Source organism: Pseudorasbora parva, chromosome 11, assembly GCF_024679245.1.
Source record: "Pseudorasbora parva isolate DD20220531a chromosome 11, ASM2467924v1, whole genome shotgun sequence".
Classification (NCBI taxonomy): domain Eukaryota; kingdom Metazoa; phylum Chordata; class Actinopteri; order Cypriniformes; family Gobionidae; genus Pseudorasbora; species Pseudorasbora parva.
Window position 1 is genome coordinate 11,530,478 of NC_090182.1, and position 18,920 is coordinate 11,549,397.

At 38.3% G+C, this 18,920-nt stretch overlaps 1 protein-coding gene across 7 annotated transcripts; it reads right to left on the reverse strand.

The window, feature by feature from the left end:
- Positions 1–883: 883 nt before the first annotated feature.
- Positions 884–18,920, reverse strand: cxxc5b (CXXC finger protein 5b). 7 transcript variants are annotated; one of them, XM_067457051.1, is made up of 4 exons: positions 18,767–18,920; positions 17,578–17,818; positions 11,893–12,906; positions 884–2,068 (listed from the first exon to the last, which is right to left on the reverse strand). In XM_067457051.1, exons 3-4 carry the CDS (start codon positions 12,715–12,717, stop codon positions 2,024–2,026), a joined length of 870 nt encoding a protein of 289 aa, XP_067313152.1. In that variant the 5' UTR covers positions 12,718–12,906; positions 17,578–17,818; positions 18,767–18,920; the 3' UTR covers positions 884–2,023. The 7 variants fall into 7 exon arrangements, with proteins under 7 accessions (XP_067313152.1, XP_067313153.1, XP_067313155.1 ...); XM_067457052.1 differs by having other exon boundaries at positions 17,578–17,880; positions 18,767–18,913; XM_067457054.1 differs by lacking the exons at positions 17,578–17,818; positions 18,767–18,920 and adding an exon at positions 16,481–16,764 and having other exon boundaries at positions 884–2,065.

Genomic DNA, 18,920 nt, shown 5'->3' on the forward strand with positions numbered 1-18,920 from the left:
CGACTTGTCTACGGCCATTACTGGAAGCCAGTAATAATAGATTATAAAATTATAAATATGTATGTTTTCTTACAAAAAACATCACTTTGCTTCAGAAGGCTGTTATTAAACCCCTGGAGCTGTATGGATTACTTTTATGATGGATGGATGCACTTTTTTGGGCATCGAAAACTAAGGTAAGATTCACTGTCATTATAAAGCTTGGAAGAGCCAGGATATTTCTTTAATATAACTCTGTGCTTGGCTGAAAGACGAAAGCCACATACAACTAAGATGGCTTGAGGACGAGTAAATTATGGGATAATTTTCATTTTTGGGTGAAATAACCATTTAATAATATCGCAAGCTCAAGACAAGTAATAATCATTCATTTAAAGTGGTCGCCATCGTGCAAATGCTACAGAATATGACATATTTCAACACGGACTATAGAAATGTTTGGTTTGCACCTCGGTTTATTAAATTGAGGACTGCCAAGACCTCAGAATGTTTGGCTTTGGACACAAATACATGCATTCATTTACGCAGACCGATAAATTTGGCCCCATACGGCACGGGAATGGCGTGCTGTTGGATTTTGTCTTGAATTAGTTTTGGTACTGTGCATTTATATCAGTATTTGAGCTGGAGTGGACCTTTTCAGTAGGAAGAAAAAAAAAACACCCAAATGACAATTACACCTAAAAATAAGTCACTTGTCCAACATGGTGTCCATGTTATGTGGATGGCCTAAAGCCCCTTTCACATGACTCGTGTCAGGGCTTCAGTGCACGTCTCAACACAAGCGTCATGCACTTTGACGCTCACAAGCGTTACAGATAACATTACAGAAGGCCAATTCACGAGGTTGCTGGGTTGAAAGAAATCGGAGAACCGCACACAATGAAAATGAAAGAGATAACATTTATTGGAGTTTAAAAAATCCAGGGGAAAAAAAAAACGTCGAACAAGAGTTCTGGAAACTTTTCTCGTTGTTGTACAGCTCGATGTGTCGCAATGATGCAAAAGGCGAATTGTCTGGTAGTCCTTGTCTACATTACGAAAACTCAATGACAAATGGGGTCAAAGTTGAAATGTTTTCAACTTTCGAGTGTCGTAGAACAACGATTGCAACGAGTTCAACGCCATGAATCATGTGAAAGGGACTTAAAGGAGCTCTGGAACTCAGCAGTAAAACATCCTAATCGGAGATATTATCATAAAACATCAGTAATTTCCTGAATTTTGGCAGTCCTGTTCTGCTAAGGACCGTGGTTTCCATCTGATCAATCCCATAAGGCTGCAGGAGAAGGGGGAAGATCCTACCAAAACCATCAGCTGGGACAAAAACCATCAGCTGGTCTAAATGTTGTAGTTCCGTCGGCTTCACCTTCCCTCCAATCCCAGCAGGCCTACAGCATTTTAAAACAAACAACCAGAACGACAAACCCGAAAGAACCTTTCAAGCATGTTTGAAGTAAGGGATGCTACATTAGAGTGTTTTTCACGGCCATCATCGTATCAAATATTGAGCAACTTGAAAAACAAAAAAGGCAATCGTAACATTGAGGCAGTCAGTAAGAACCACTGTGCTAAATTACAATAGTGCTCCTTAATTATCACAAGCTTTAAAACAGAGCCTTGGGATTACATTCTCTAAACGAAATTACGGCATTTCTCCACACATGGACAAACAAAACCACTAAACACACAAATAAAAATGATTGTCCGTTTTCCATTTGGCGGCAAATAGTTCCAGAGCATCCAATAAAGGGCAAGATTCCGAAGTAGAACTCAAACGGTTCCGAAATGGAACAGAGGAAAAAAAGAAAAACGGAATGACATTCTGCCATTCACTGTTTATTTTTGGTTCAGGACATGTTCGTTTTCAAATAGTGCTTTCATTCCGCTCTTCATTTGTTTTATTTGTTTGTGTGCACCCAGTGTTTACAAGCGCCACGGCGTTCCGAGTGGGAGTGGCGTCACCGTCTATCGGGAGTCCTTCATTATGGGATGGAAGTCATGGGGGGAGGGTCCAGCTGCCCTACGGAAACCATCGGAAAGGAGCTCCGGTTGGCAGCATCACCTTCTTGGAAAGACAGGAAAGACAGAGGAAGGAAACAAAGAAAGAAAACAGCATGAGTCACTGATAATTCGACATAAGCATCAACAACCGAACAGTAAGAAAATAGGATACGTCTCATTAAACTGGACTCTCAACCCTCATCTGTGGACCTTTTTCCTTTTCTGTTGCAAATCCCTCTCTTTCTGCAGAGCCAGACTTGCTAAGACCGTAAAGGGCTGAAATACCGCAGTGGTGCAAATGGCAGATTTTTTCCCAGCCTGCTTTGGGACTGGGCAGGGGTAGTCTATGGCTTTGGGACTTTGGGAGAGTGGAGACAACGGCAGCGTTTCCTGGGAAGACGTCCAGAACGAAAGAACGATGGACCGAGGGAGAAAAAGAGGGAGGGGAACGTTCCCTTCATCATGAAGTAACATGCACAGGCAATGACTTCACCTTACATGACCTAGTCTCTCTCTCTGTTTCCCAAACACATTCTCCCACTCTCTCATTACTCTCTGACAGGGCTTTGGCGTTTGTATGCGCACACACACACGCATCCAGACCCCCTTTTCCCTCATCAACCCCACAGACAAGCCAACACAGATGGGATGTCGGCCCATGCACATGGCCAATCAGACAGAGCATGAGTGCTTGGACAGACACACGCTCTCTCTCTCACACACACACACACACACACACACACACACACACACACACACACACGCAAACACTCACCAGATTAATTCCGAAGGTTATTTTTTAACCCATCATCTCTACATCAAACTCAAACACATAAACACACAAATACACAGGAATGAAAGGAAGAATAGAGGATCAAGGGCACAATAAACACTAGAGATTTTTTTATGGTGGATACCGACACATTTGATTTGAACCTATATAGCAGAACTGAACTTCAATTTTATTTCCATAACTAAATTATCATTATAGCCTACTTTGAGAAATCAATTAATATGGGCATTATTATTATTATTATTATTATTATTATTATTATTATTGTTGTGTTTGTAGCGGTTTCTCAATTACATTTATTAGGTTTACTACAAAAATAAAAATATATTATGAATGATGAATTAATAATAATAATAATACTAATTTAAACTATATATATATATATATATATATATATATATATATATATATATATATATATATATATATATATATATATATATATATTAAAAAACCATATATATATATATATATATATATATATATATATATATATATATATATATATATATATATATATATATATTCAAAAACCATATATATATATATATATATATATATATATATATATATATATATATATATATATATTCAAAAACCATATATATATATATATATATATATATATATATATATGTTTTTTGACATACATAACTAAATGCTCATTGAGCTACTAAAATACAAACAAATTTTGTAATTTATCTTAATTTATATTTTTGTTTATTTCAGATTTTTATCAATTATAACTAAACATTATTATACTACAAAAACTATATGCTTTATATTATTATTATTGTGAATGTGAATATAATTGTTTGTTTCTTTTTTATCGGTTTCGGTTCTTTTTATTCTTGCAAATTTATTGGTAGATCCAATACTAAAGAACAAATAACCAATTAAAGAAATTTTTTCGAAACATTTATAAGTCTATCTCTGATAAACATACAGTAGACTTTTTTAATTATTATAATTTAATTTTTTGATGCAAATGTGAACGTTCATGCAGAAGTCACTGCCACAATGCTAAGGTGTTGTGGCTGGTTGCCAAGGTGTTGCTATGCAGTTGCTATGGAGTTCCTTGTATGTTTTTTAAGTATCTGTCGTTATGTGGTCGCTAAGGTGTTCAGACTGGTTGCAATCTCTTCTCTAAAAGTCTTTTGATTTGAGGTATCAGTAATGTCTGTGGCACAAATAGTATGAGCAATAGTAATGGTAATATTACTATTAGGATGATAACATCCTTTTTTGCACAACTGCTTTATAGATGAAATGATCTAATTTAATAATTGATGATCTTCCAACAGAACTGAATCAACACTGAACTGACTTCAGCTGAACAACAGACACAATGCATTTTTCCTGTTATCACTGTAAAGCTGCTTCGAAACAATCTGTATTGTATAAAGTGCTATATAAATAAAGAAATAAAGAAATGTCCAATAAGAAAATATATGTAAATATAAGCAGGTACTAATATATGGTGATATAATGTGTCAGCCTGTCTTCCCCTCTCACACACATACACAGACACCGACACACACGTTGTTCCTAAAATACTTTGGTCGCCTGGCTATGAGGCTTAGATTCCTCTGGTCTAGAGGAAGGGGGTGTGGCCTGTCGGGCAATGTCTGAGGCCCCGCCCCCTTGATCTCCTCCTTCCAACTATCAGGGACTTTCCGAGATACCGGTCACCACACAGATGGAGTAAGATGTGTCATCAGGCAGTAAATACACATCAACAAAAGATGCAAGCAATGACATGCAAGGTAAGATCAATGACCAAAAATCGAATGAGATTTGCACAAAATACACACGCCTAAGCTGGCTCAGAACACATAAAAGGCCCTACATATATAAAATCACATCTATCCATCCCAAACACACACACACACGCACATCAAGAAGTCAATAGACCCCCACACCACTGACTGTGACCTGTCAATAAAGGCTCTTTAAACTCCATAAGTCCTCTATGCCGTATCCAACCAGACCAACCCCACTGTCAATAAAAGCACACAAACACACACACAGTACTATACGCAAACCCACCATCAATATGTGCCTAAAACATTTCAAAAACCCACTGAGAAACATTTATTCAAAAACACACACATGCATAACAAGCACAAACTATCATGACAATACAAACCTCAGTTATGCTTCCAGCATCAGAACAACCGAACATCATGAGCTGAATATAGCGCCTGCTACAGATTTATCCGATAAGATCATTACAAATCACACTATGAAATGGATCTAATAAATTTGGGCATAACATGAATGTAGACACAATGATGACACCTATTGAATCATAGGCTATGATGCAAGTTAGTACAGAAGAATAAATCATCAGCAAGCACTAATGGTAAACAAATAGAGCAAGATGAACAGTACTTTGGCAATTGTGGTTTTTATATCTGAAAAAAAAGAGGAGGAAACGAAAGAGGAGAATATGGGTATGGTCATGGCTAGAGAAAAAACCATACCATTTTAGCATACCGGAGACTCGTGTTCATCAATACGCCATTTTATGTCACATTTTTGCAATTAGCTAGTCAGTAAAGTAGGTTGTAGCAGCAAACGCACCATGAGATGATCATGCTAAATTTCGGACACTAGCCACGCTTTCATTACCCTTCAAATTGCGCAAATTGAAATTGCGAATTGAAAATATGTCCTACGGAAAAAATAAAATTTTCATGTAAACTCCCACATAACTGCAAAAAAACTTTTTATGCTCGCATGAGGTGGTTTTCCAGGCAATTCGCAATGGAAACACGTATGTGGACACTCCCACGTATATAAGGCTTTCCTTGCAATTAATGCTTGGATAACATATGTCTTCTTCAGTTAAACACAATGGCTAGTGTGGCGGCGGGGACATATGTAAATTAACAACATATACATTGGCATCATTTTTTTTAATGACGTTTTAGTCGCATAACATTGGACAATGGAAACGGTATGGTTTAGCAATAGTTTTTTATCCACATTTATAAAATATTGCAAGTTTTGCACAAATCTGTAATGGAAATGTGGCTACTGTCAGAAATGTATTGCAGGCTATCTTTGGTTGCCATGACCACAAACATCATTCTTGCTTTTCCATGTTTTTTGTATGCAAACATGCACTAGACCGACATTTTTGAAAATTAAAAAAATGCTCTGCACAATTATTACACTGCCCTGCTTCTCATGTTTTAAAATGCAAAAAGCGTGTGTGAATCGCCTCTAGGAAATTTGTTTTATAAACACTTTGGTATACTGGTTAAAACGGATAATTTCCATTCCTGTGCGCACCCCGCTCACGGTGACAGTACTCAACATAAGCGCGTTCTGTAAGTTGTAGACAGTCACTGAACGGCACAAAGAAAAAGCTGCTGCCTTTTACAGTTCCTCCTGAACCAAAAGAACAAGTATATGCTGTGTTCACTCCATGTCATAACCATAATTACGAGATGGCAACCCCTGCAAGGCGTTCTACCCGGAGAGACTTGGATTTATAAGCTTCTATGTCACCACTATCAACGGCAAAATTAATCTGCAGCAGTCAGGTGGTACAAATAGAGCACAGCAAGTTATTTATGTTCATTATTATTGTAAACCTATATGCTTTGGGAGTGAGTCATGGGGTAATTTAATGCCGTCTCGTCTCGTGGTTCTTTGCCGACGCTACTGTGTGCGTTTGCGTTAATTTATGTGTTTTGAAGGAGGCATAGCTTTGGAGAAGGGAGGGTGGGATCTTACGGTTTCAAAGCTAGCTTGCTATTGCTAACCTGTTCTAAGTTGCCTACCCTACCTTTTAAGTGTTACTTATCTATAACCATGTTAAACGTAATGTAAAATTGCTTAGCAAGATTTTTTTGAAACGGTTAGCCACCATGACAGTAGTTGACCGCATTTTTGCATGGTTCTCCATGAGTTTTTCTGTGTAAACCTGCACTAGAGAGATGTGTTTGACCATTGCGCTCGCATCTTTTGCAGTATCTTACACATGACGCAGTGTTCTAATAACGTGGTGCTCAAATTAAACCACTTTTTTTTAATCCACTGGCTTGCTTCTCATGTTTTTAAACCAAAAACATATTCTGTGTAAATCACACCTTAAGAGTTACTCATCTATAAAACCTGCTCAAGTTGAACTTTTAAAACAAATATTGACAGTTTGACTGATTTTAAAATGCTTGGCAAGATTATATATTAAAACTGTTGCAGGCCATAACAGTATTTGACCTGAGAGACAAAACTCACTACAAAAGACAGTTTATGCTAATTCTCACTACAGCACTCCTTGTGGCAACATATTTGTGTTGCATTATAGATTAAAAATATTACAAAGTGTGAAAACGTAGCTAGAAGCGTTTGCGTCCACATGCTTGCATCAGTGTATTTTGGGGCCTAGACTACACAGAGACACATAAACACAAACACACACACAAACTAAGCCCTCTAAACTCTTGCACACACCAACACCTCAATCTCCACCTCCTCACTGCTGTAATTATCAAAGAAACCAGGCTGGTCAGTGGTCAATACACACATATACACAACCCCTCTTACACACACAAGTCCATAATGACTTTCGCAGGGGCTGTGTCTGCCTCTTCCTGCAAGGTTGTACACACAAACAGACACACACACATGGTTCAGGGCCTCTGGAGGACGAGAAAGAGAGGGGTTCTGGGACACATTGACACCTGGCGCTCCAGATGACAGACGCAAAGGCCAGATGGACTGTATGGGGCTGCCACACACATACAGAGACACACACATGCACATGCGTGTAAGCGCACATGCATGAAAATAAACTTGTATACACAAATAAAAACTGCCACACTGCCATGCACTAAAATCCCCATGTGTACGCTCACAAATATTTTTATTACCCTCCCTAAATCATTCATTTAGAAAAAGTTTGTAGCATCAAGTAAAAATGCAGTCACACGTAGTTTTCACAACGAATTCCAGTCATTTCAATGGAAATCCAAGTGATTGGGAATATTGCGAAAGGGACTGAAAGGAAAGCTGCTTGGTTTTAAAAGTGACTTCTGTGTCAGCTGTTTTATACGTCGCAAAATTTGTTCGTGACCACACCTAAATGCAACAAAATCAGAACATATTTAATGTTTAGCATACAGCTGTATGGAGCAGGATTTGGGGCCAATGAGATTTTGATGTGTGCGGATCCATTCAGCTATTTATTTAAGATACTACACACTCTTACTACAATATATAGTATGTATACTGGATACTATGCAAACTTATTAGACCTACAACATTAGCCAGACCTCAAAATGCATTACACTTTACATGACTTTCCATTTCGACTGTGACGCATGATATTTTTAACATATAATCTAACAAAAAATAGAAAAATCCCACCTATTGCTATTGCTTGCAAATCTTATTTTGATACGTTTTAGTCATGGGACCTTCATGTGAACGTCATGAAGGATGCATGACTGAAACATAAGCTAGCAGTGTATGGATTCCTCTATTTACTTAGATTGTTTGCTTCTATTTATACTTATGCACCTGCTTATAGGATTTACAAGGAGTTACAGTGGCATTTAATTGATCATTTTTACGCATATTTTAATAAAAAAAGGCAAAATTACCATTTTATTTCAAGTCAGATGCGACAAGGTCATGGGACAACACTTTAGCATACTACTGTTTGAACAGTTTGTAGTTTATTGTAAAATAAACTATTTTAAACTATTACTATTTTTAATAATATACGAGAATAATATACTTCAAAGTACATACACATTATTCAGTAGTCGGAAAATGTCCCAACTTGAAATTTCTGGCCATAATAAAATAAAATAAAATCCCTCAACTCATAATTACAACTTTCTGATGGGGTTTATGTGCGCTCAACTCATAAATCGGATCTTTCCGGCATCACTTGAATGCACCATATGCTGTTGTCTCGTGTGTTGAGTAGCCCCGCCCACACTGAAATCTCATAGGTCCAAAGTCCCACAGTCTCTTCCCATATAAAGTTCTTTCAATAAGGACAGAACACTAGAAACATGTCTGTTGCTCTTGGTCGGAGCATGGTGTTATTGCAACATTTTATATTAATTGCATGATAGCTGAAACTCCAAATCATCTCATCATAGTGGGCAGTGAAGGGGAACCTTACCTGTGGAACATTATGTTGCCTTAACATTTGTCTTGCAAGGGAAAAAAAGCGACCAACTAGACCAATCTTACCATGACATCTCGCAAAGTTAGAGCCTAACTAGCTTACGTCAGCACAGACTCAGAGATAATTTTCCCACACCTGAACCTGCCTGTAAACAAGGCAGAATCATCTCAAGTTACGCTGCCTGAGAGATGGGAAACAACATTCAGCTTGCCATTTGTCAGGATGAGTAATGTTCATGTTTCACTTATGAAACACAAGCAGCATTCATTTCTAGGTAGACTGTTTGTAAAAACTTGAATTAAATGATATGCTGATTAATTAACTGCAGTAAATCACAATATATCAGTACTTCCTTTACATTATTGTGGCAAACAAAACAGATTTAGGAATCGTTACACATGATATTTTTAAAACAATGTTGTATATGCACGTTTTTGGTCTTAGTTCCTTCGTTTTTTTAGTTAGATGCTCAAATTGGGTAACGTGTTTTTGAAAGAAGTCTCTTAATCTCACCAAGGCAGCATTTATTTGATCAAAAATACAGTAAAAATAGTAATATTGTGAAATATTATTACGATTTAAAGGTGCCCTAGAATTACTTGAAACAATATGTTAAATTGTTCTCTGATATCTAAATAGAGGGTATGTGGCTTATTTAAGGGCAACAATTGTCCAGATCCATTTCCAACCCTATAAATTGTCCCTATAGGATGTACTGCTCTGTTTTTGCCTTATTTGGAAGAGTCATGAATATTAATGTTAAGCTCTGCTCTGATTGGCTTATTTCAGCAGCTCACAGCTCACAGCAGTTCAGTGAAGCGGCTGGTGAGTCCTGACAGAACACAGACCGACTGAATGACACTTTAAGCAGAAAATCTCAAATGGAGATTGATAAAATGCAGTTACTTGTTTATTTTTGTTTTCAGATCATCCGCATCGCGCGAGAAAGAGCTCACATGCTTGCGGTTGCCAGATTCCAGTAATTTAAATCCTCCAATCAGAGCTTTTCTATGAAAAAAAAACACATATACTATCCGGTGTTTTACCTAAACATATCCAATCTGGCAACCATATGCAGATGATCTGAAAGCACCAATAAACAAGTAAGCTGCATTTCAGCAATCTCCATTTGAGATGTTCTGCTTAAAGTGTCATTCAGTCTATATTTTAGACTTGTCTTTTTTCATCAACGATATTTCATTTTTATATAACGTTAGTCACAATGTAGGCTACGCAGTGACTGTGATGTACTTTGAAAAACACAAGCATGCAAAAACATCATAGGCCTACTTCACTTCTCAAAAATATAATTTTTGCAAAATGAATAGCCTTGTCAAATGACGGTCGTTTCAATATGGTGGAAAAGGTGATGTTTGCAAGAAGGATCGCGTGAACGATCTGTAAACAACGTATCTACGGTTGTATTTTGTAATACAAAATTATATTAACCTGTCATTAGACACACTATTTAGTTTTGTATGGTACTTGGTGTTTCCTATTGTTACTGTACTAGCATCTTGCGTCATCTAGACAATGCGGTCTCTCTAAGAAACTTTCAATAAGTGGATAAATCATTACTTAATGCTTGCAGGAATACAGTTGCCCCTTTCTTCAGTTTAAGACGCTGAGAGAAGCTTCCTTGAAATGGGCCGAACAAACGAACGATTTTGAATAAAATTGTTGTGGTATCCGATTATAATAAACCTCAACCATGACTGTTGACATATGAAAAGTCCTCACGTCCTCTGCACAGCCTGAACATGACGTGTGTCATGAGATCCGTTTTTGCTATCCTCAAGTGTCTTTGTTTACCTGCAGTCCCGATGATTTGCTACGTCAGTTCCGCCTGACAATGAACATGTTTGGACAGATGCAGATGTTGGAGGCGTGCATATAAATGATCCCCAGCGATTGCGTCACATGTGGCGTTATGCTAAGAAACACTTATTTTTCTGTGGTGTTTTTGATTCACGAGATTTACATAAGAAGTTGGAGGCAATGTTGTTTGAGACTCACATGTGATGTCCATGTACTGAACTCTCATTATTTCACTATGGCAAGGTTAATTACATTTTTCATTCTAGGGCACCTTTATAATAACTTTATATTATAAGATATTTTAAAGTGTAGTTAGTTTGATGTCAAAGCTGAATTTTCAGCATCATTACGCCAGTCTTCAGTGTCACATGATTCTTCCAAAATCATTCTAATAAGATGAGCTGATGCTCAAAAACATTTATTATTATTGTCAATGTTGAAAACAGTTGTGATGCTTAATATTTTTGTGGAAAAGAAGTCATACACTTTCTTCAAGATTCCTTCAAATTTAAAAGAACACCATTTAGGCTACTTAAGATTGAAAATGAGAAAACTTTTGATAAATTTAATGCATCCTTGCTTAATACAAGCTTTTTTTTTTTAAGTCTTAAAGACCAAACTATTGAACGGAAGTGTAAATAGCTCAGATGGTTAAAAAATACTTTGTTACAGAATTTCTGTATGGGTCAGAGGTCATTATTTAGTGTGAATATTAACTGCAATTTTTGGCCAATTGTAGTATTGCGAATTGGCCAATTGCTCATTCTTACATAAATGATTAAACTGAACTGAAATCAATAATGTACGCGAGACTGGTTTCACTTATTAAGTACGCAGAAATATGTTCTTCTAGTATTTCATGACTTTGATTTTTGATTTTTATTCACTGGGATAAGTACAGAAAGCAGGAAGCGTTAAGGAGATGAGGGAAGAGAATCAAGAAATTAACCACACTCAAACTTGCAACACCTGCATGAGCATCACAGCTCAACGTGTCAGAAGTGCTCCCTAGTGATTTAGCACATGCGCTCCAATGCATTATGCTGTGGTGCCCATGCAGGTGATGTTAGTTTGCCGTCAGAATTTGTATGAATTTACTGTACATTGCTCACCATCTTACCTCCAGCCCGCCAGCAGGTTTCTTTTTGAGCTCTTCGCACTTGCGGAACTTGCAGATCTGATGGCCGGTTTTCCGGTTGCGGCAGCTGCTGCACTGTTCGCAGTTAATCCTGCGCCGGCAGGGTGGACACAGGCCGCAGCGCTTCCGCTTTTTCTTCCCGTTGGCGCTGATGGCCGAGGAAATCTCACTCTGCGTCTGCTGGTGTTCTGACGCGCCGGTCACATGAGAAAGCGCCCCGTCGGCGAGGAACACTCCCGCCGGCGTCATTATGAAGAGCCCCGGGTGATACGGAAAGCTGCCGCCCACTCCGCCATTGCCGAGCAACGGGAAGTCCATCACGCTGGCCAGCGAATCAGAAGCCGAGACCGCCTCCATGTCCCCTCCCACGCTGACATTGGAAGGGTCGCTGACCGGAAGCAGCATCCCCGCCCGCCGCAAGAGCTCAGCGGCCTGGGCGAGATGCAGGCCGCTCGGAGAGTCCAGCAGACCGGACATTAACGCGCCCCGGTCCAGTTTGGCGTACCCGACTTGCGACCTGTGCTGACTGGCCGCAGGGTGAGCTTTGACACCCGTCGCCACCATGGAGCTCTGAGCGAGTCTGTTAGCGTTTGCGACACTGGCGACGGCAGCGGCCGAGCAGGTCGCGATGTACTGCGAGAGAGCTCGTGAGCGCTTCAGGCTCTTGCTGAGCGGAGCGCTGATGATGCCGCTGCGGTTCCTCCGTTCCACCACCGGGGACGCGTCTTCATCCCCGCAGCAGCTGTCCTGCGCCTCCTCGTCCTCTACGGCTCGACTTCCCTCCATGGACCCTCTGCTGGCAGACATGGGCCACAGCGTGAGGGGGAGGGACGGGGAGATGAGGGAGCTTAGGATGAAGGGGGGATAGAGCTGCAACGTTCCTCTGAAGACCGAAGCCAAAACGAGATTGACGCGTACACAGCTGGAGAATCAGCAGTCCACACTAGTCGAGCCTCATGAACATCTTACACATCCATTCGCTAAGGCCTGAGAATCCTGGAAAGGAAAGATAGAAGATATGGCGTTAAAGCAAGCGCGGTTTAAATGCATGGTTCATGAAAAGAGGTTACACTAATGACTAAAGTTTTTTTTATTATGCTCATAAAGACTGCAACTACTTGATCAAAACGACCGTAAAACAGTAATATTGTGAAATATAATTTTAATCTAAAATAACTGTTTTCTATTTGAATACATTTTAATTTATTCCTGTGATGCATAGCTGAATATTCAGCATCAATACTCCATCAGAAATCATTCTGATTTAGTGCTCAATTATTAATAACGGTTCGTTACATTTTTTTTTTTTTTGTGGAAACCATCATACACTTCTTTCGGGATCCTTCAAAAGAACAGGATCAGTTCAAAAGAACAGCATTTATTTGAAATAGAAATCTATAAATGTCATCACTGTCACTTTTGATCAATTTAATGTCCTTGCTGAATAAAAGTATTCCTTTTTTAATCCGTCTTACCCCAATCTTTCGAATGGTAGTGTAATATCACAACTTCCACAGAAATAAATATCAATATAATTTTCAACATTGATAACAATCAGAAATCATCATATCAGAATTATTTCTGAGGGATCATGTGACACTGAAGACTGGAGTTATGATGTGGAAAATATACACTCTAAAAAATTCTGAGTAAAAACAACCCAATGTTGGGTCAAATATGGACTAACCCAGCAGTTGGGTTGTTTTAACCCAGCGACCGGGTTGTCTTGTGCAAATATTTAACCCAACCGCAGGATTAAAACAACCCAATCGCTGGGTTAAAACAAGCCAATTGCTGGGTTAGTCCATATTTGACCCAACATTGGGTTAAAACAACCCAGCATTTTTTTGAGTGTAGCTTTGACATTTCTGGAATAAATTACATTTTAAAATGTATTAAAACAGCTATTTTAAATGGTAAAATTAGTTCACAAAATAAATTTTTTTACTGTATTTTTTGATCAAATAAATGCAGTCTTGGTGAGACACCTTTTTGATGTAGTCCAAACCTAAAGAGTGTAGAGAACACCTCACGTCGGTTTCACTTCTGTCAAACCCAAGAAAAAAGAGCTATCTGATTCCTCACACCGTTTTATGAATACAATTCTTTTAAAATAATTGTGCGTATAAACATATCCCATTTTTATTAGCTTATTGTTTTGGCTTGCTGAAAGAGGCACAAGTTCAATGTGACAAATAATCTACTGCTCGCTCTGGCCTCATCTGACCCGTTTTGATTCCTCAGCCAACATTTATACATATTATCTGTCCTAGATATCAGTTTTAGTGGCAATTACGCTCCGTTCGCTGTGCTTCCAAGGAACTGAAACTCACTGTGAAGTCAAAAAAAGAGAGATTATGTGTGGATATTGAATTGGACGTTTTGAGTCTGTTAAATTGTTATATTTCATAACCTTTACGTGCGAACGCCCGTTCCTTGTGACAGCAATTCCACTTCAGTGAGAGACGTCTATCAGGGTCCACAGGCGGTCTGTTCTATCACGAAACCGGAATCGTGAGCTCAAGCGCAAAGCCCCTGGGGTGAGCCGACAGTGAAATCAGGATGTCTAGGTGCAAGCTCAGCCGCACTGACGCACGTACGCGCGCTCGTCAAGGACTTCACATTTCAATTAACTGCCAAGCCTAAGCAAAACATGCTATAGGTAATAATTAGGGAGGGAAAAAATGACTTAAGGTTGTGAGTGACTTTGAAGATGATGTAATTGGCCATTCATTCATACAAACATGCATGAATGAAGGAAAGAATAAAAAATAAAATAAAAAATATGCACATGAGAGAGACTGGGGCTAGTTAGTTGTCAAACAGGGAAGTTGTCTTTACTAGAAGTATTTTGGTTTCAAATATCTTTTTTTCAGGTTGGGGCAAGTTGTCACATTTTAAATGGTATAAATCCATAAATTATAGTAATGTTGGTTTAATACTAGTGTGTGTTTCCATTTGGATGTGTTAAGATTTTTTTTTTTTCAGAACTGTTTGAATTTTGCTATTTAAATACAGACTCCAATGTGACAACGCTGTCATAAAAAGGTCAAAATGTGTTAAATCAACTGTATTTCTTGGGAAAATAACATCATTAGCCTTTTTATGTAATCAACACTATACAAGTTTGTGTCTATATAGAAATTCACTTTCAAAAATAAGCCTACTCAATTTAGTAACATTTGTGACAACTAGCCCCGGTCATTCCTACTTATCATTCATACTGAGCTGTGGAAAGTGCCCATTTCTAAGTGATCTAAAAAAAAATGCTCTAATTAGTGCAACCTAAGGTATTCAGGTTGATTGAATGGTAATGTTTTACTGTACCTGCCGAGTGCCAAAACATTTTCATCAAAACAGATGACAATATCAATTACATCACATCGACATCAAAGAGTCATGACAAAAACTTACTAGAGACAGGTACCCCTCATCTGCAGGTAAACCAGGACAAAAGCTGCATCTGGTGAGGGTTTCTGTCAATGATTGACCTGGCTTGCAGATAAATAAGTTCCTAGCAACAGTTTGAATGTCCACTCAGCAATGCAATACTGAATTACCTCATGTCAAACATGTATGAGGCACACATGCACTTGGAAATTGCTGTGTCCAGTATTGCGGCGAGCCAGAGGGACAATAGCGCGACGTAGAGAGATCTGGACATCACCAGGGAACAATAGCCAAACCTGCACAAATAGCCCAACTGTGCCTAAACAAGATGACCTGCTTATCAAGATCTACATGTTCTGTCAAACAATCCCCCCCAATTAAACCCTTACTGGATCAATCCCAGCATTAGACCGTGGATTAATCGCAGATATTCACAAAAGATTATTTAAATCATTAAAATGCAAATGCTTTACGCACCACGCACAAAAAGTTTGCATAGAACTCGCAATGGATTAACAATAAACAGCACATATAACGTGCATTCATACTTACTGTCGTCTCTCCAAGAGAAATTCTCAATAATTCAGGCATTCCCACTCGGTATATCCCGTGTATTTTTTTATCCAGACAACCAATAAAAACATAAAATGTCACAATAGTATGTTTACAGTGACAACACTACAAGCAAACAACAAACAAATCGCCGTAAATTCAACTATTCCCTGCGCCTATTTGGTTACGCGTGGCAAAGTTGCACCAATGCATCTAATGCATATGGTCAAATTGTCAAACGGATGTAACGGCGATCATTTAGAAAGTAAAACAAAATCCCTTTTGTCTCATCTCGACCGATGTGTCTATGGTGACAGCGCGCGGTATGCGCCAACACGTCGCGTTGGTTAAACACATTCCCTTGTTATTTCAGTGCCAACTTATTCGTCTTGGCTGGATGTCATTGTAACTTTGAACAGCCCTCAACAAAGTCTCATTCCCCTCCCTTTGATAAATATAGGTTATCTGCATATTTGCAAACACAGGCGTCTTTTCATTCGCACCGCTCGTGAGCCGAGGGGAGCGTTCCGACTGTCCGAGCGGTCCGGTGCTCTCACGCGCTGCGGAGATTTATATAAAAGAGAGACAGAATAAAAGGTAAAATAGCCAAACGAAAGCAAATGCTCACCCAGGCTGAATTATTCTCGCAGTTTCCTTCAGTAACCCCCAAACACCGGCAGATACACGCAGAACGCACTTTGTCCGAGAGCGAGCGCGTGCGCTCCTCCAGCCTCTCGCGTCTCTCTATCCCACCTCCACATCCTCGCGCCCGGAGAAGAACATGCAAACACATTTCATAGATTTTTGGAGCTTCTCACAAAAACCGAAGTGGACTTTCCGTCGGGGACAAAATAAATAACCTTAAAGAGGTGTGGATGAGCGCGAGGGGCTGTCAGCGATGATGCCGCCTGTCTCTCAGTGCATATGAGAGAGGAATAATGAATGAAGTATAGTTTTGAGAGGGCTGGACACTCAGCTCATTGTTGACTCCATTCTTAATGGCTGTTGGCTGCGCTCATGATTGATTTATTATATCAGAACTTTTGCACATTCATGATTTCCAGGAACTTGGTGCTGATTGATATATTATTATGCAAAACACGGTTCCCAAGCAAGCCTTCACTCATCTGAAATATTACCCTATGTGGTGCCCTGCTAATAAGAATATAATGCAAATAATAAATAATAAGAATAAAAATAATATTTGCATATTGCTATTGTTTATAATATATTTGATATTAAATGAATATTTACTTTGTAATATTAGTCATAATTAATGAATTTACTATTGTTTATCGTATATTTTTATTAAATAGTTTATTAATTAGATTAATGTAGGCCTGTTATATTTGATATGTATTATTGTTGTTTGTATAATTTAATTATATTTATAGATATTTTATAATTAATGAATATCAATGTAATTTGTTAATATTTAATAGGAGTAGGCAACCCAAAGTAAAATTTAAATAGTATTGATTTATATTTATTGTTCAGATTTACCATGCATTTTATTTGCAGTAGCCTATATTATCGTTTATATTATTTCATTATATTTTAGATTTTTCTATAATTAATGAATATCAATGCATTTCACTCATGTTTTTATTAGGAGTATACCCGCGAAACAGTCCTGTTAAACATATTCATTTCAGTTTCTCTAACAGTCAGCATGTAAAGAGTCATTAATCTTCGTGCAGAATTGAAAGGATCTCGGGTCGTTACCATAATCGTCGTGTTTGATGACTTTCTGTGATCGAAGAGCCATTTTGGTGTGGGTCCATTTGTCCGTCCGTCCAGTCGCTCGCTCCACCTCGTCGCTTCGAGTCCACTCCACCTCTTGTGAGCGTCCTGTGTGTCTGGCAGGCGGCCAGCTGAAGTGTGGGGAAGTGACACCGCCAGGGCGGCAGAAATTTTCCTCCGTTTCGGGCTCCTTCCCAATCGCAGACGGGCGCGCGTGCATTGGCTGGAAAGTGGAACAGCTCGTCAGGGACGATCAATGCGGATCGATCAGTGCGGCGCTGCTGGCTGCGGGTTTGAGGGGGGGTTGCGTGTTACAGTTCTCCACAATTGCATTAACGGGAAAGTTTAGGCTTGAGTAAAGTGACACTACTTTAACTGCTGCACTTCCCATCACTGTTTTTCCCATTTAGGCCTATCTGCATTCACGAAACGCGTATCCCTATTTCAAGCGTATGAAGTTTTCTCTTACAAAAATGTGTCAAAAACCATTGTACAATATACTTATCATGGTTTTGCCATCATGGTTCAGTCCAATAACATGCTAATAGGGCACTTTGAAATAGACCCTGTACTACATGATTTACATTTTAATATACTATTTATCCTACATATAGTCTAACTTACAAAAACATACTAAAAAGTAGCATTTCTTTTTGGGGGACCTGAAATGATTGTGGTCTAATGTATGTATTAACCATATGCATTTTTTACCATTGTATTACTTTGGAAGTAGTGTGGTATATATTAATTTACCTTAATATTACCAACTCACACCACAACTACCTTGGTGCAGCCACATACTTTTTTATAAGAGATTTTATATAGTTTGTATAAACTTTATAGTGTTTCAGTGAATACCATGATATTACATCACAGTTGTGTCCAAATGTACTATTTGTGTACAGTATTCATTATTTATATATATATATATATATATATATATATATATATATATATATATATATATATATATATATATATATATATATATATATATACGCAAATACATATAAATACACACACAGTTAATATATAATACAATTTATAATTATAATCATATAATAAAATTATATATATATATATATATATATATATATATATTTTTTTTTTTATTATTATTCTTTTTTTTTTATTTATTTTTAGCTTTGTGTAGCCCTACAGCATTGCGTACCAATCAGTGTGGAAGTTGACGATACTATTCCAGGATGCTTGACTTGAGTCAGGTTTGTTTGCGAGGTCATTGATCAGACCTTTGGATCCTGAGTTTCATCATACGCTGAGTTCACCCTGGAGGACATTCCTGTACTATCCAGCTAGTGTCTCCC

Coding starts and splice junctions, on each gene's coding strand:
- cxxc5b (XM_067457051.1), bottom strand. CDS start 12,717: ATGTCTGCCAGCAGAGGGTCCATGGAGGGAAGTCGAGCCGTAGAGGAC. Junction 2,069..11,892: donor AACCTGCTGGCGGGCTGGAG/GTAAGATGGTGA, acceptor TGTCTTTCCAAG/AAGGTGATGCTGCCAACCGG.